At 50.9% G+C, this 17,286-nt stretch overlaps 1 protein-coding gene across 1 annotated transcript; it reads right to left on the bottom strand.

The window, feature by feature from the left end:
- Window positions 1-3,942: 3,942 nt before the first annotated feature.
- Window positions 3,943-17,043, bottom strand: LOC130388926 (contactin-4-like). The gene is made up of 10 exons (XM_056598570.1): window positions 16,983-17,043; window positions 16,209-16,367; window positions 14,999-15,148; window positions 13,571-13,641; window positions 11,503-11,737; window positions 10,355-10,464; window positions 9,347-9,533; window positions 8,410-8,522; window positions 7,645-7,810; window positions 3,943-4,040 (listed from the first exon to the last, which is right to left on the bottom strand). The coding sequence occupies exons 1-10, from the start codon at window positions 17,041-17,043 to the stop codon at window positions 3,943-3,945; spliced, it is 1,350 nt and encodes a 449-aa protein (XP_056454545.1).
- Window positions 17,044-17,286: the final 243 nt, after the last annotated feature.

The following is a 17,286-nucleotide window of genomic DNA, read 5'->3' as shown; positions in this document are numbered from 1 at the left end:
TGGAGAGAAACCTCTATTTTCCTCGCTTCCCCTCACATCGATCCTCTCGCAGGGTTCCTTCTTATTATCTTAAAAGCAGCCTTGCAACACTGGGCCGGTCAATACTTCACACGCAGCAGCTTCCTATGGTGGGGTGTGGATTTAGAGGGAAGTGTCTGAACTTCAGGGGAAAATATATTCACTGGGAAGACACAGTTAGCTGCCGTGAGGCCTCGAAGAAAAGCAAAGAGCCCCTTTGGGACTCAGAAAAAAAATAGTTTGTTGTTTTTGTCAACTGAGTCTTCCAAAGGCTCTGGGTGTAATGAAGGCAGTATTCATGAAGGCTGGATTTTAGGTCAACATTCACAGCACATCATTTTTTAATACTGTTTAAGGAAAAGCCATATTATGGGCTTACTCACTGTATCCAATATATTCCGGATTTTCCCTAACATCCCTAATAGAATGCATAAAATCAGCCATTGAAACTTTTAATTGAGAAATTGTGTCCCTCAACATTCTGCAGTAGGCGACATTAGCGGCAAACGCCTCCTACAGCTACAGTAGTCAGAGAAAAAAAAACATTTAATCAGAGGCAGAACCAGAGAGCGATCTCAGTGAATTAATTTTTATTAACTCCCTGTTAGAAAAAGAAACACAAATGCACCAAACAATATCATACATGCACAGCTTCAGTACATCAAGATCCGCTGACTAGGACGTTTCAATGTGAAACCCTGTTTTACTCGATCTCCCGGAGATCAGCCCATATTTCGACCCCCGCCGGGCACCGGACGGCCACGGAAAGGCCAAGCGTCGCGAGTTCCCAACGAGCCAATCAAATACACTTTTCATGTTTTTCTTTTACTCATCTTGTAACACAATTGTGGGGTTGGGTTTAGGGTTGCTCAACTCTCCTCTCGCTTTTAGTCACGATTAATTAATGATGATTTTTGTTTCAGATTTTGTTCTGCCCTGTAAAGTGATGACAGTATATAAAAGAGATTGAAGCGTACTGGTTTCAGGCGACTACCTTGAAACAGGTAGGGCCGGTGACTCTGCACCACACGTGACAGCGGCTGCTATCCAATGCGTAAATCTCTGCTCATATATTTTTCAGAGGTTGGAATGGAGTACCGAAGAAAACCTCTCCCCCGTTACCCCGGGCCCTGGCTCCAGATCATAATACTGTACATAATAAATGGGAGTAGAAGAAGAATAGGAGGAGGTGGGGGGTTGGAGAGGTGTGACAGTATAACCTTTCCCCATCCAACGGATCCAGTCGCACTCCCGTTGTTTCTATCTTCCCTCAACCTTTATCACACGAGATTAAAGAAACAAACATAAAAAAACACAAAACACAAAGAGGCGAGCCATCGAGAATTGTCTTCCAAACAATAATAACACTCAGAAGGTAAACAGCAGAGAACGAGACGGCCACAGTACAGACACAGGAACGGCCAGAGTGGGCGGGGACGCCGGGGAGGGAGGTCAGCTCCCGGCGGCGGGAACCAGGAGTTAATTGACAGTCGGACGTTGTATTGTGTTCCCAAATCCATTAAATCAACCCCAGAATATGCCCTTTCTTTTCGAAAACATTTATTTTTTTACTATTAATAGTGTCTTCTGGAGAGAACGAATGCACCCACCACCCCACAACAAACAAACAAACAAACCAACAAAGGGGAGTCTGAGTCTGCAACATCTATGAACTCTAACGATCAGCAGCGGGTGAAAAGAAAGATCTTCTGCCGTGTTGCGACGCGCGCCGTCTCATCAGCTCCCCGGCCTTGGAGCCGCGGAATCCCTTTCTGGTCCGTCGGCTGCGTTTGCACATTGTGTTTGACGGAATAAAAAGGCTTGTCTAACCCCCCTACCTGCAGTCGAACAATCCCCTTTCTTCTGCCTACCTGCCGACTTTGCGGTCTAACTCTGTTTGAAAATGTGCTCAATGCTTTGCTTTCACAAAGCCCTTTCGCATGTGAAGTGCATGAAATGGGTTTAACACTCTTTCCTAAAGAACTGAGTCGCCTTCCTGAAAACGCGTCCGTCCGTGGCACTCCCGGACAAGGCGGTATGCACCCAATCATTAAGTGGATGACCCCTGCGTGTGTGTTTGTGTGTTGTACATGCGGCACTCGTTGCAAATTGCGTTGCAAACGCAAATTCAGCCATGCACACACACATACACGCTCACCAATGCAGACACACATGCAAAGACACACACACACACGTGCACACAGACACACACACGTGTGCACACAGACACACACACGTGTGCACAAACAAAAACACACACACATCCATGTGCACACAAACACACACACACACGTGCACGCTGACACACACACACTTGCACATATGCACAAAGACACACAGGTGTGCAGGCATACAACATACACTCACAAACAGACATGCAAACACACACACACACACAAACACATCAACAACACGCAGCAATCTTGATACAATTGTCCTGATTTAGATCTGCCTAAATGCTGATGGATGGGCCTCGTGTGGGCGTCATTAGAACCATTCCTCCTGTGCCCTTTCACACTCATCCCCTCAGGCCTGTCCTCATTTATTAACATCTTTAATGGCTGCTAAATCATTGCACAGGCCTGACTTTCCATTCGTCAAGTCGTGCCGGTAAGTAGACTCTGGCGTGCCAGGTGAAGAGGGCTTTCTGATCATTCTGCTCCCTCCCCTTGACCACAAAGAACACAATCTCTTCTTTTCAAAAAACAACGGCAACACGTGACAAGATAAAAAAACAAACAAATCAGAAAACAGACCGAAAAATAACACCAGGGTTCCTGTCACAGAATATAGATATGTATTAAAAAAGAAAAACAGACTTCCTATTCAGCCCGACTGGTGCCTCAGCTGGTGGCGCTGGCCGATCGGTCCAGATGGACCGATCCGCCGCTTCTGGAGCTCTGGGCTCGGCTGGCCCGGCCTGGCGATGACTCACCGCCAACGGCTGGGGCCGCGGCGCAGCCAACGTTTACCCCCTCCCAGATGGAGGGCCGGCGGCCATACATTAAGGAGGCGTGTCCAATAGCCCCGGTGTTATTAATAGGGGCGTCGCTCCGTGATGTATGTCTCCGCACGCCGGTGCACGCACAGGGGCTTCTGGGGGGGGGGGCCTCAGGCCATCCGTCAGGGGGCCGGCCTGGTGACTGGCAGGGCGGGGGGGACGGTGTGTTCGCTCTCTCTCTCTCCGCGTCGATGGGTAAGCGACAGCGCGGCACTGAGGGTGGGGGGCTCCGGTGTGCGACAGTGTGATGAACCCGGTGAGTTTAGGGTAACACGGCACAGAGCCTCTGTTAGTAAAGAAACCGAGTACAATAATCTCCAAAAGGCACAAAGAGAGAGAGAGAGAGGGGGGGGGGGGGTGAGTCTGTCCTCACACGCGATGTAGAGAAGGAAAGCAGAAGTAGGCCTACTATGCCGATGTGAGCAAGAGCAAAAGTCCAAATATAGAAACTTGGGAGAGAGCGTTGAGGCGGTGATGCTAAGGCTCGGCACGACTCGGGCGACGCGGACGGGCAGTAAGGCAACCTCGGAGCCACCGTGAGGCCGCTGACACGGCCCCCGTCCGGCCGCCAGCCCCCCACAGCGCTCCGTAACGACGACAACAACCAGGGGCTGGCCGGGCCCCCCCCCCCTGCTGCCTCCCAGCCACAGACACAAACAGGCAGAACAGAACAGCACACACCCCCCCCCGCAGCGCGGAGGGGCCAAGGAGGGGAACACCAGACCTCCTCGGCTCGCACAGAGAATGGAACCTAACGAGGAAAACACGAGGGGAGTAAAGGTAGAAACCGAACGGGTAGGGGGGGGCTCCGTCGTGGTGTCATGAGGCGGAGCCCAGAGGAGGGGGGCGGAGCCCAGAGGAGGGGGGCGGAGCCCAGAGGAGGGGGGCGGAGCCCAGAGGAGGGGGGCGGGTCCGTCGTGGTGTCATGAGGCGGAGCCCAGGGTGGAGGCGGTGACACCCAGGACCAGAGCCAGCGGGGAGAGGTCTGAGCTCCACGATCCGGAGCCACGCGCGCTCATACCTGCAACCAGACGCACGAGAAACAGAAGGGCGTCAGGGAGATGGAGTCGTGAATGGATCTACAGCGCTTTTTTGTCACCAGTGGCCACCCAAAGCGCTTCACAATATCGCCTCACATTCACCCCTTCATACACACATTCACACCCCGACGGCGGAGTCAGCCACGCAGGGCGACAGCCAGCTGGTGGGGAGCAGTCAGGGTGAGGCGTCTCGCTCAGGGACACCTCGGCACTCGGCTAGGAGGAGCCGGGGATCGAACCAGCAGCCTTGCGGTTGCCAGCCTACCCGCTCTACCTCCTGAGCCTCATGCCGTAATGTCGTGGCGCCGGGGGTCTGAGCTGCCATCGTGGGACCGTAGAGAAACGTGTCACAGGTGGAAAGCCGGTGACACAGGGGATAAATCAGCCGTGCTCAAACTGTGTGCTTTCCCCGTGTTCAGCCATTTTCCCGTGCCTGTTAATGCGGCTAAAGCGTTCCAACTTTCTTGCGATGCCCACCTGCTGTTTTCAGAAGAAATAACACTTTCGCTTTTTTTCATTTGGAAATCTGGCAACCTGAACAATCTGGCAAACAGGCAGCTCCTCCCCCCACTCACCAATAGCCATCCTATTATTCCCAAATAAAACGCTTTCAGCCTCATAGAACGCAGAATATCAACATTGTAAATTAGCATTTAGAGGACAGGAGGACTGAGAATTAGCCCCAGAGTCCCTTGGGACAGTAATAGGACGAAGGGAGAGAGGGGGAGAAACAGAGGGGGAGAAACAGAGGGGGAGAAACACAGGGGAAGTTGAGCTCAGAAACAGAGATGGATGGTAGAGAATATTTCTGTAGAATACGAGCGGGGACAGAGAGAGTGAGCGAGGGAGAGAGAGCGAGAGAGCGAGAGTGAGAGAGACACACAGAGGGATGGAGAGTAGGAGAGAAAGAGCAAGCGAGAGAGAGAACGAGAGAGATTGAGAGAGCGAGAGAAAGACAGAGAGAGTGTCAGAGAGAAGCAAGAGGGAACACGCGAGAGAGCAAGCGAGATAGAGAGTGAGCAACAGCGAGAAAGACATAGAGAGAGACAAAGAGATGGAGAGTGGGAGAGAGAGAGCAAGCAAGAGCGAGACAGACAGACAGACAGACAGACAGACAGACAGACAGACAGACAGACAGACAGACAGGCAGACAGGCAGACAGGCAGACAGACAGACAGACAGACAGACAGACAGACAGAGAGAGCGAGAGCGAGAGCGAGAGCGACAGACAGACAGACAGACAGACAGACAGACAGACAGACAGACAGACAGACAGACAGACAGACAGACAGGCAGACAGGCAGACAGGCAGACAGGCAGACAGACAGACAGACAGACAGACAGACAGACAGACAGACAGACAGACAGGCAGACAGGCAGACAGACAGACAGACAGAGAGAGCGAGAGCGAGAGCGACAGACAGACAGACAGACAGACAGACAGACAGACAGACAGACAGACAGGCAGACAGGCAGACAGGCAGACAGGCAGACAGACAGACAGACAGACAGACAGACAGACAGACAGACAGACAGACAGGCAGACAGGCAGACAGACAGACAGACAGACAGACAGACAGACAGACAGAGAGAGCGAGAGCGAGAGCGACAGACAGACAGACAGACAGACAGACAGACAGACAGACAGACAGACAGACAGACAGACAGACAGACAGAGAGAGAGAGCGAGGGAGGGAGCGAGACAGAGAGAGAGAGAGAGAGAGAGAGAGACAGAGGGAGGGAGGCGCCTGACTGGTGCTGCTGGCTCGGGAGAGGAGTTATAAAGTCACAGGAGGACGAAATGTCCCTGTCAGCTTTTCACGCGTGTTAAGTGACTTCATTTACAAGCAGTTGGAGAAACGAGCGCCGGCTCCTTCTGACGACTCGGTGAATCACCCTCATCATCATCATCATCATCATCATCATCATCCTCGCGATTAGCCCTTTTCACGCGTGCCTCTCTTCCAGAAACGACAGCCTAAAACTTCAGGATTAGCCTCCCGTTTGTCCGTCTCCTGCCTTCTCGCTCCCACGACACACGCCGCTGTGAAGTGTAAACGGCTCGGTTCACTGTGCACGCCGCTTACGCCATTATGCACCTCAAACACATCGAAAGTTAGCCAGAACCTGCGGGAGAGAGGGCGGCGGGAACGTCGAGTGCTGAGAGGGGTTTGACTCCCGGCCCGAGAGGCTCATGGTTCAAACCCCGACGGCGAGATTCCCTCGGGTATCAGGGAAAAAATAATTAACTTTAAGTCGCGTGGGAGAAAAGGGCGACTGCAGAAAATGACATAATACCCAAAGATAGCGCCTCTTAAGCTGTGTCCCAGAGCGTCGCCGGCGGCGCTCATAGTGTGCTTCCTCAGGGGACCTGACCTACCGATGAGCCTCAGTCAGTGGGAGCGAGACGGTCCGACGAAGCTGTGGCTGAGCCTAAGGTCATCGCTAAGGTTCTTCTGATTATCTCTCATATTCTTATTCTGATACATCTTATATTCACAAGTAGCTACGTGTATAACAAATGTTATTATTTCGGGCTAATGTGAATGTTAATTATATATAACGTAAAATATAGATATTGTATAGCGCTTTTATCCAAAGTGCTTTACAATGTCGCCTGACCTTCACCCATTCATGCGTCGGGAGCGGTCAGGGTGAGGAGTCTTGCTCAGGAACACTTTGACACTCGGAGGAGCCGGGGATCGAACTGGCAACCTTGCAGTTACCCGCCAGCGTGCTCTACCTCCTGAGCTGCTGCCCTCCCCGTAACATAATGTTACATTTTTTTTCTATGTCTCATGTCAGGCGAGTGTGTCTGACAGGCTCCTAAGGACACAGAGGTTGCGTCCCTCGGAACGAATGCCGCAGCCTATAGGCTTTTGGACTGGGTCTTAGGACAGGCTTTAGGACAGGCTTTAGGACAGGCTGTAGGACAGGCTGTAGGACAGGCTTTAGGACTGGGTCTTAGGACAGGCTTTAGGACAGGCTTTAGGACAGGCTTTAGGACAGGCTTTAGGACAGGCTTTAGGACAGGCTTTAGGACATGCATTAAGACTGGGCTTTAGGAGAGGCTTTAGGACAGGCTTTAGGACAGGCTTTAGGACAGGCTTTAGGATAGGCTTTAGGGCAGGCTTTAGGACAGGGTTTAGGACAGGCTTTAGGACAGACTTTAGGACAGGCTTTAGGACAGGGTTTAGGACAGGCTTTAGGACAGGCTTTAGGACAGGCTTTAGGACAGACTTTAGGACAGGCTTTAGGACAGGGTTTAGGACAGGCTTTAGGACAGGCTTTAGGACAGGCTTTAGGACAGGCTTTAGGACAGGCTTTAGGACTGGCTTTAGGACAGGCTTTAGGACAGGCTTTAGGACAGGCTTTAGGACAGGGTTTAGGACAGGCTTTAGGACAGGCTTTAGGACAGGGTTTAGGACAGGCTTTAGGACAGGCTTTCGGACAGGCTTTAGGACTGGCTTTAGGACAGGCTTTAGGACAGGGCTTTAGGACAGGGTTTAGGACAGGCTTTAGGACAGGCTTTAGGACTTGCTTTAGGACAGGCTTTAGGACAGGCTCCTGATGAAGGCCACTCACTGATCTGGTGGATGTGGAGGGGCTCAGAGGGCGGGCCCAGCCCCCCCCCGCTGAGCGCCCGGATGTGGATGACGTAGACGTCATCCTCCAGCAGCGTCAGCTCGGCCGCGGCGCCCACCGTCATCAGCGTGGTCACCTCCTTGTGCTTCTGACTCCTGTAGGAAACCTGGAGGGGGAGGGAGGGGGGGGAGGGGAGAGGGAGGGAGGGAGGGAGGGAGGGAGGGAGGGAGGGGTGGAGAGAGGGGTGGCGGGAGGGGGGGAAGGAGAGGGGGAGGGAGGGAGAGAGGGGTGGAGGGAGAGAGGGAGGGAGGAAGAGAGAGACGGAGGGAGGGAGGGAGGGAGGGAGAGGGAGGGAGGGATCGGGGAGATGGAGGGAGGGAGGGAGGGAGGGAGAGAGGGAGGGAGGGAGGGGGGAGAGGGAGGGAGGGAGGGAGAGAGGGAGGGAGGGGGGAAAGGGAGGGGGAGAGGGAGGGAGGAAAAAGAGTAGAAGTGAAAGATAGAGAGGGATGGAGTGTGATCGAAGCAGAGAGGGCAAAATTGAGCAGGGAGAGAGGGAGGGAGGGAGACAATGAGAGGGAGGGGGAGAGGGAGGGGGAGGGAGGGAGACAATGAGAGGGAGGGGGAGAGGGAGGGGGAGGGAGGAAAGGGAGACACAGGTTAAGAAAACAGACGGTGTATAGGTCACATGGACAGAACCGGGGGGAAACACATTTACAGGTTCACGGTTCGTATCGTCTTTGTGAAGAGTTGCACACCCAAACCTACCTGGTAACCGGTGACCTCAGACTCCAGGTCCATGGCCACCACGGGCTCCCAGTAGAGGGACAGCAGAGGACCAATCAGAGTCCACTCGATGTTCAGAGGGGGCTGGGCCGGGGCTGGGCCGGGAAGAACACACGAGAACACTGACTTCAGACTCGCCCGTCAAAAGGGGACTTCAGTCGTACGAAACCTTCTCATGAGGGCCTTCTTAAGAGTACAACTGACATCTTTGAGGCCGCTACCACCGCGGCACCCCTAGGTCAAGAGCTGCCCGGGGGCGATGCTCGTGTTGATAATAGCATGTGTTGCCATCGCGGCCAACCTCCGTATCCTACAGGAAACAATGAATGTTTTCCCGGGCATGCGACGGCGCTGAGCGGCCGACTCAACACAGAGCGATATGTCACAACACGTTAACCTTTCTTTAGTGTTGCTGCGACACGGCTAAAAATAGCCCACCCGGAGCTCGTTGGAGCGGGATAACCTTTGCATCTCCCAAACTCCGGAGCGATGACCCATCGGGTGAGTTCAGCGACGGCGCCTGAATGGCTGAAAGTGTCTCTGGTCGTGTCTCGGGGCGTGGCGAGGGGGGCCTCCTGTGTTTGCTCCTCTCCCTCACCCCCCCACCCCGAAACGACCTTACACACTTATTGTATGTTGTCCGTCCTGGCACTTAAAAATAGTACGAGCCTTGCACAGCGTCTTATCCTCGCTATCTCTGTTGTGTACAGGGAATGGGTTAACCTAGTGATTGATAGTGCTTGGCACTTGGCTCCATGAACATCCTGACTGCACCGACAGCGATATATTGTTGTTTCTCTTTCTTCTGACAAATGGACTTTTAATGGACTCACAAATGGATTGGAAGTCGCTTTTGATAAAAACGTCTGAATGTGAATGAAAACGCCCTGAATGTGAATGCAGACGTGTACGCGCTCACTGGGCTTCTTGGTGGTGGCGTTGATGGCGGACAGGAAGGGCCCGGTGCCGGCCGTGTTGAAGGCGCTGACGGTCAGGAAGTACTGCGTGCTGCCCTCCAACCCGCCCACCGTCACCGAGGTCTGGTTCCCGGGGACCCGCACCTTGCCCATGGTCTCGGGTTTGGTGTCGTCCTCCCAGTACACCACCTGTGGTGGGACGGCCAGGACACGATGACATCATCACCCCTCGACAGATTGACTCTATCGATCGTTTCGAGTTCGAATTTTTTAACCGATATCCATACTGGTTGATATTCGTTGATCTCTTAGCGCCGGGTCAGGGGATCGAACCCACGACCCTCCTGTTGTGGGGCTGACAGTTACTCTGACCCTAAACCCAAGGCGGTCCTTTAAAAGTTACTTTTAAAGGAGAAAGGCGGTTTTAAATGTCAACCCGATACAACCCGAGCATTGCTCGCATTGAGATAAAGACCAACAAAACTAGAAAGACTCAATAAAGCGAAAAACGAAAACGACGAAAATAGCTTATTTTCATGGTGTTAAAATGTAACCTGACCTCTTTCTCTGTGTATTGATAGCTGTTGCCCTTGGTTGTAATCACCAAATAGCCCTTTGTTTTCTTTGTGAGACTATACATACTTGTATTTTGATTCAATGGTCTCCATCGAAACACCGGGACAATATGGCAGTGTTACGACGGAAGAACATCCGCAGGCGTTTAAGAAGAAGCAAAGAGCGCCGATAAGCATTTCTTTCCTTTCTTTGTACTACAAAAGGCCGATACCTATTTTCAGAGCGGTTGGTATAATTCATTTGCTTTGAAAGCCATCCCTCGCTGAAAAAGCTATTTCCATGGCGACACAAGCTCTGAAGGTAAACGGCATTGAGACGCACACGCTCACACACAAGGGGAGACGGCGGGAATTCGAGTGCGTGTTACGCAGAGAAAAATAAACCTTGCAATTACGTATTTACATTTAAAAAGGGGCCAGACAACACACACACACCTCGTAGCCCAGAACTCTTTCTGCGTGGAACGACACCGTCTGCCAGTTGACTTCGATCTCAGCGGCGGAGACACTTCTGGCCCAGACCCCCACGGGCATGCTGCTGGGCTCTGGAACGGCACGCCGCGCCACGGCACGCCGCGCCACGGCACACGCACAAGCACACACACGCACACAATAAAGCACACGCAGGCACGCACAAGCACGGACACAGGGCCCACACACACGCACACACACGCACGTTCACGCACATACGCACGCACACACACGCACGCACACGCACACGCACACGCACACACACATTAATATGCATTACTTCCTGTCCCTCAGAGACAGTAGGGTCTGAGATAGACGTCCTTCATGCGGTTTTGAGTGACATCATGGGGAACGCTGGTAATGCCTTTTCAGGGTATGATGGAGATAATGATGAGGATTGATAATATATCAATCATCAACACGTTAAATGAGGATGTACTGCATTATAGAGGATCATCTCTTATGTACTTGTACTTGTATAACACAAAACATCAAGAGATTCTTATAATTTTTACTGGCAAAAATAATTTTTCCACAAGCCTCCGAACAAGGGTTTTGCTTGGCGCTGTAATTATCTTGTTTATCTCTTGCACCGTCAACGTTAATGACCCACCAATCAAACAAGACATATTTTCCCGGCACCAGTCTGCTTACAAAAGTGGTCGTGATTACTGTTCTCCCCCACACAACGTGAGAACAGTTATTCTTATCCTAAAGCCACAATAGCTTTTTGATAGCAACGGCCACGAGGGGCAACAGCCACAATGGCTGCACAGGCCAAAGGGGCGGCACAGCACTGGTTAAAATACAACTTAAAAAAAAAAAAAAAAAAAGCAAGTTATAACAGCCAAGTTTAAGCTAGCTAAAACCGCCATGCCAGGCTCTGCTAGCAAGCTCAAAAGCTCCGGTAGCGAGCTCAAGCTAGCTCTAACAACTGCATAGCTCTAACAACTAGCTCTTTGCTAGCAAGTTGAATCTAGCATTCACAGCTCGGTAGCTCTCTGCTATCACGCTCAAGCTAGTGCTAGCAGCGGCTGTGCTCCGGGCTAGCCCCATGGAGCTAGTGCTAGCAGCGACCGGGCTCCCGGCTAGCCCCCTGGAGCTAGCTGTACCTGTCTCAGCCGAGTAGATGGTCGCGACGGGGCTGAAGGGGCCCTGGCCCTTGATGTTGTACGTCCCGACCTTGACGTGGAACGGCGAGAAGGGCGCGATGCTGTCGTTGCGGTAGACGTAGCGCGCGGCGCCGGGTACGGAGGTGGCCACGTGCGTCCACGAGACGTCCCCGAAGGCGCGGAAGGCGATGATGTAACCAAAGCTCTCGCCGTTCTGCAGTTCTTCAGGGACAGGCTGAGAGTGAAGCACAAAACTATAGTGATATTAAAACACATACAGAACACATCTATAGTGATATTACAACACCTATAATGATATTAAGACACCTATAGTGATATTAAGACACCTATAGTGATATAAGACACCTTTAGTGATATTAAAACACCCATAGTGATATTACATATAGTGATATTAAAACACCTATAGTGATATTAAAACACATATAGTGATATTAAAACACTTATAGTGATATTAACACTATAGTGATATTACAATAGTGATATTGAACACCGTATAGAATATTGAAACACATATAGTGATATTAAAACACTTATAGTGATATTAACATATAGTGATATTAAAACACCTTAGTGATATTAAAACACATATAGTGATATTACATATAGTGATATTAAACACCGTATAGAATATTGAAACACATATAGTGATATTAAAACACTTATAGTGATATTAAAACACATATAGTGATATTAAAACACATATAGTGATATTAAAACACCTTTAGTGATATTAAAACACATATAGTGATATTAAAACACCGTATAGAATATTGAAACACATATAGTGATATTAAAACACTTATAGTGATATTAAAACACATATAGTGATATTAAAACACATATGGTGACATACATATAGTGATATTAAAACACATATAGTGATATTAAAACACCTATAGTGATATTAAAACACATATAGTGACATTACATATAGTGATATTAAAACACCTTATAGAATATTGAAACACATATAGTGATATTAAAACACCTTTAGTGATATAAGACCCCTATAGTGATGTTAACACACATACAGAACACACCTATAGTGATGTTAACACACATACAGGGGGCTGACAGCACGCACACTGCGGGCCGACAGCACCCCCCCCCCCCCCCCCCCCCCCCCCCCCCCCCCTCGCCCTGACTAAAGCCTCACTGGGCTGTTCCCACCTGCCGGCTTAATGAGGGCAGGGAGTAGAATGGTGTTGAAAAGAAAATGGGAAAAAAGGAGCTTATTATAGAATGTGCCGGCGGCATCAGAAATTAGAAGTTATTTCCGCATCCTGTGAAATTAGACGAGTCAAATAATGACGACTGTGAAAGCTTTAGACTCTAATGACTAATTTAGCGTTTGCAATTCTGCCCGCCGTCCGAACCCGACCGCATTACTCCCAGGGAGATTTGTGCATTGCAGATTTGACAAAGCAATAACACGCACACGCACGCACATGCACCCACACGCACACACACACGCACATGCACCCACACGCACACACACGCGTACATGCGTGCATACTTAAACACAGGCGCACACATAGACACACACATGCTCACAAACACACACACACAAATGCACGCACGCACGCACACAAACACTTACAAACGCACCCGCACACACAAACACACATGCTCGCAAACACACACGCTCACAAACACACACACGCACTTACACACACATGAACCCCCCCCTATCCCCACCCCCCCCCCCACACACACACACACACAGACACACATCCACACACACACACACGCAAACACACACACAAACCCACACACATCCTCATAGATGAAACAACCCCTCCGTCGTGCTCAGTGATGTTGCCTCGCCACCAGCTCTTCCCTCAAACTCCCCAGCTCACAAATTACAACCGACGGATCCAGGCTGCAGATTCAATTGGCGGGCTGCTTTAACGACACCCGCGTGGCAAAATGGCGCACATTTCCAGAATTTGATTTAACGTTTTGAATAACGGGCGTCTCCTTCAGCGGGCCTGATGCCGGGGCTCGGGGGGGGGGGGGGGGGGGGGACGGACATAAGACGACTTACCTCCCAGGTGATGACCAGTTCAGACCGGCTCCCGCCGCCTCCGTTCACGTCGAGCGGCGCGGCGTCGGGGACTAGGGGTGGACAGACATGAAGGTGGGTCAGGAGGTCAGGAACTGGGTGTCTTTAAGGGACCAATCATGCGCGGGTTATACCATTATTGTCTGGATATGAGGGTGGGTCAGACAAACAGTAACTGGGTTTCTTTAAGGGATTGTCGTGGACATACAAATGATATAAACCCTGTTTATATATTTACTAGTAAATTGAAAAGGAATACATTTTCCAACAACAAACCTAGAGATACCTCCCGTCCTCTCTGCTTGAAAGTTGTGACGATAGTTTGGGGTTGCGTTGCCACTGAAGCCACGGAGGCTGACAGTGAGGCCAATCGACTGACGTCTTTGTTGTGTATCTTCCCCTGATCATGCTCTAAAATGAAATCAAATACTTTGCTGGCCGAAGTGTCAGGGACCAATCCTGTGCAGGTTGTACCGTTATGGTCTGGATGATGATTGAAGATCACCGGCTTCAATGAGCAACAACTTTGGCAGTCCGGTGGGCTGGATTGTTTAGGCTATGGCGTTGGACAACCAGCAGAGAGGTTCTTAGTTCACACCCTCAATGTCCGCGGTCTAACTGTAGGCCTCCTTGAGGAAGATGCCGGCCTGCACATTTAAGGACATGTATTTAAATATGTGACTCGCTTCAGAATAAAAGCGCAGACGATACAGCCCGAAACTTTTTTAATTATCCCAGCCTGATCTCACACCGTGTAACTCTGCATACAGGCGCCCAGGGCTGTCGGTCGCTCTAGACATTGATTTGTCCATATGCTGAAACAGTGGGAGACTTTGGGCTGAGAGGAAGTACAACTTAAGACGGATATAGCCGGTGAAGTTGTGCGGGGGTAAGGCACACACACAGGCAAAAATAATGAATGCGCTGGAAGTGTCTCAGAGCCGAGCGCTGTCAGGAATCTCATTTGACTGCACATTGGGCATCTCCTGGAGCTGATTTCCGTGCTCGACGTGTTCTCTGTGTGGCTGATTGCACCCGCACCAAACGAACACTCACAACAAATATGTGTTCCTTCACTTCAACACCGACGTGTCACGGTGTCAATTCAACGGCCTTGTTCGCCTTTTTTAGTTTCCTTCTTTACTCAGAAGAAGTGTTGGAGGTTGAGGTGTGGAGGAGGAGAGGGAGGGGGAGGAGGAGGAGGTAGAAGAGGAGGAGGTGGAGGAGGAGGAGAGGGAGGGAGTTGGAGGAGGGGAAGGTTGAGAGGGAGGGGGAGGAGGAGGAGGAGGTAGAAGAGGAGGAGAAAGAGGAGGAGGAGGAGGAGAGGGAGGGGAAGGAGGAGGAGGGGAAGGTTGAGAGGGAGGGGAAGGAGGAGGAGGAGGTGGAGGTGTCTGGGTGCGCTGGGCTCACCTGCGTCCTCCGTCCTGGTCTTGCTGCTGACGGGGCTCGGGGCCCCCACCCCGACGCTGTTCCTGGCCAGCACCCTGAACTCGTACTCCACCCAGGAGTTGAGCTCCACCACCGTGGCCGTCAGGGTGCTGCCGTCAATCACCTCAGGGACTGAAGAGGAGGAGGAGGAGCAGGAGGAGGGGGAGGAGGAGGGGGAGAGGAAGAGGAGGAGGAGGAGGAGGGGGAGGAAGAGGAGGAGGAGGAGGAGGGGGAGGAGGGGGGAGGAAGAGGAGAGGAGGAGGAGGAGGGGAGGAGAAAGAGGGAGGAGGAGGGGGAGGAGGAGGGGGGAGGAGGAAGAGGAGTGGGAGGAGGGGGAGGAGTAGGGGGAGGAGACTCAGGATTGAATGACCAAAATATGGCACAGATTCTAAATGTAGGATTCATGAAGTGCAGCCTTGAATTGGAACCAGCCCTCGTCCTCCAGGTGGTAGATATATGAGCGTATTTCATAGGATTTACATTTCGTTATTTTCTGCTGAATTCCTCTATTTGGGAGTTCCTCTATTTCAAATTTCAAGCTCTTTATCTGTGTGTGGGAGAGTAATTTGCACACACAGATTCTGCCACAATAATGGAATTAACATGCGCTGATTCTAATCCGAATCAAATCCGCAGAGTTACAGTTTTTGGGTAATGGCTCACCAATAGTAGTCATCTCTATCTCTAGTCATGACTGTTACTAGTCAGGGCATTCTCTAGTCATTGCTCTAACTAGTCATTGCTCTAACTAGTCGTGGCACTAACTAGTCGTGGCACTAACTAGTCGTGGCTCTAACTAGTCATGGCTCTAACTAGTCATGGCTCTGACTAGTCGTGGCTCTGACTAGTCGTGGCTCTAACTAGTCGTGGCTCCAACTAGTAGTGGCTCTAACTAGTCGTGGCTCTAACTAGTCGTGGCTCTAACTAGTTGTGGCTCTAACTAGTCGTGGCTCTAACTAGTCGTGGCTCTTACTAGTTGTGGCTCTAACTAGTCGTGGCTCTAACTACTCATGGCTCTAACTAGTTGTGGCTCTAACTAGTCGTGGCTCTAACTACTCATGGCTCTAACTAGTTGTGGCTCTAACTAGTCGTGGCTCTAACTACTCGTGGCTCTAACTACTCGTGGCTCTAACTACTCGTGGCTCTAACTAGTCGTGGCTCTAACTAGTGGTGGCTCTAACTAGTCACCCACCGGTGCTGACCCGGGTCCAGCCCACGCTGTAGGGGTTCCGGGTCTGGATGAGGTACAGGGTCACGGGGCTGCCGTGCTCCTGGGCGGGGCTCCAGGTCAGCTGGGCCGTGCTGTCCGTCAGCTCGTCCACCGTCACCGTGGCGGGGGGGCTGGGGGGGCCTGAGGGTCCACACACACAGGCTCCGTTCACTTCTCTGGTGACAAGGTATGAACCAAGGTTAGGACAACGCCGGTCCGAATCTCTCGGCGACTAACTAGTCATGGCTCTAACTAGTCATGGCTTTAACTAGTCATGGCTATCACTAGTAATGGCTATCCCGAGGTCATGGCTATCTTTAGTCATGGCTGTAACTAGTTAAGGCTTTAACTAGTATTGGCTATCTCTAGTCAAGACCTTAACTAGTCAAGGCATTAACTAGTCGTGGCTGTCTCTAGTCATGGCTCTAACTAGTCATGGCTCTAACTACTGTAGTCATGGCTAAGGCTAGTCATGGCTCTTGCTAGTCAAAGCTTTAACTAGTCGTGGCGGTCTCTAGTCATGGCTCTAACTAGTCATGGCTCTAACTACTGTAGTCATGGCTAAGGCTAGTCATTGCTCTTGCTAGTCAAAGCTTTAACTAGTCGTGGCTATCTCTAGTCAAGGCTTTAACTAGTCGTGGCTATCTCTAGTCAAGGCTTTAACTAGTTGTGGCTATCTCTAGTCAAGGCTTTAACAAGGTATGAACCAAGGTTTGGGCAGCGGCGGTCCGAATCTTTCTCGGACGACCTTCCCACCTGCGTGGGCCGAGGAAGACGTCTCTCTCTGCAAGACGACCTCCACCAGCGCGCCTTTCATTAAGAGACTCACAGAGACTTCTTCAAAGGTTTTTGGTAAACAAGGCCACAGCCAGGACAACCCAAACACGATGTAGAACAAAATTAGACTACACAATGCAGAACAAATGATATGCCACAAAGTAGGACAGCACCTAATTTTATGTATACTATGTAGAAAAGCACTACTGTACAACATTCTATAGAAAGTATCACGTGCATAACGTTAATACATTATATACACTGTAACACAATGTATATCTCC

The sequence above is a fragment of the Gadus chalcogrammus genome, chromosome 1 (genome assembly GCF_026213295.1).
Source record: "Gadus chalcogrammus isolate NIFS_2021 chromosome 1, NIFS_Gcha_1.0, whole genome shotgun sequence".
NCBI lineage: Eukaryota > Metazoa > Chordata > Actinopteri > Gadiformes > Gadidae > Gadus > Gadus chalcogrammus.
Note: the sequence above shows the minus strand (reverse complement) of the source record. Positions and strands in the feature narration are given on the sequence as shown.

Excerpts from the sequence above, each read along its gene's own strand:
- LOC130388926 (XM_056598570.1), bottom strand. The coding sequence starts at position 17,043 with ATGAAAGGCGCGCTGGTGGAGGTCGTCTTGCAGAGAGAGACGTCTTCC. Across the intron at positions 15,149-16,208 it reads CTGGACCCGGGTCAGCACCG|TCCCTGAGGTGATTGACGGC; the intron begins GTGGGTGACTAG and ends CCTCCTCTTCAG. Across the intron at positions 11,738-13,570 it reads AACTGGTCATCACCTGGGAG|CCTGTCCCTGAAGAACTGCA; the intron begins GTAAGTCGTCTT and ends CTTCACTCTCAG.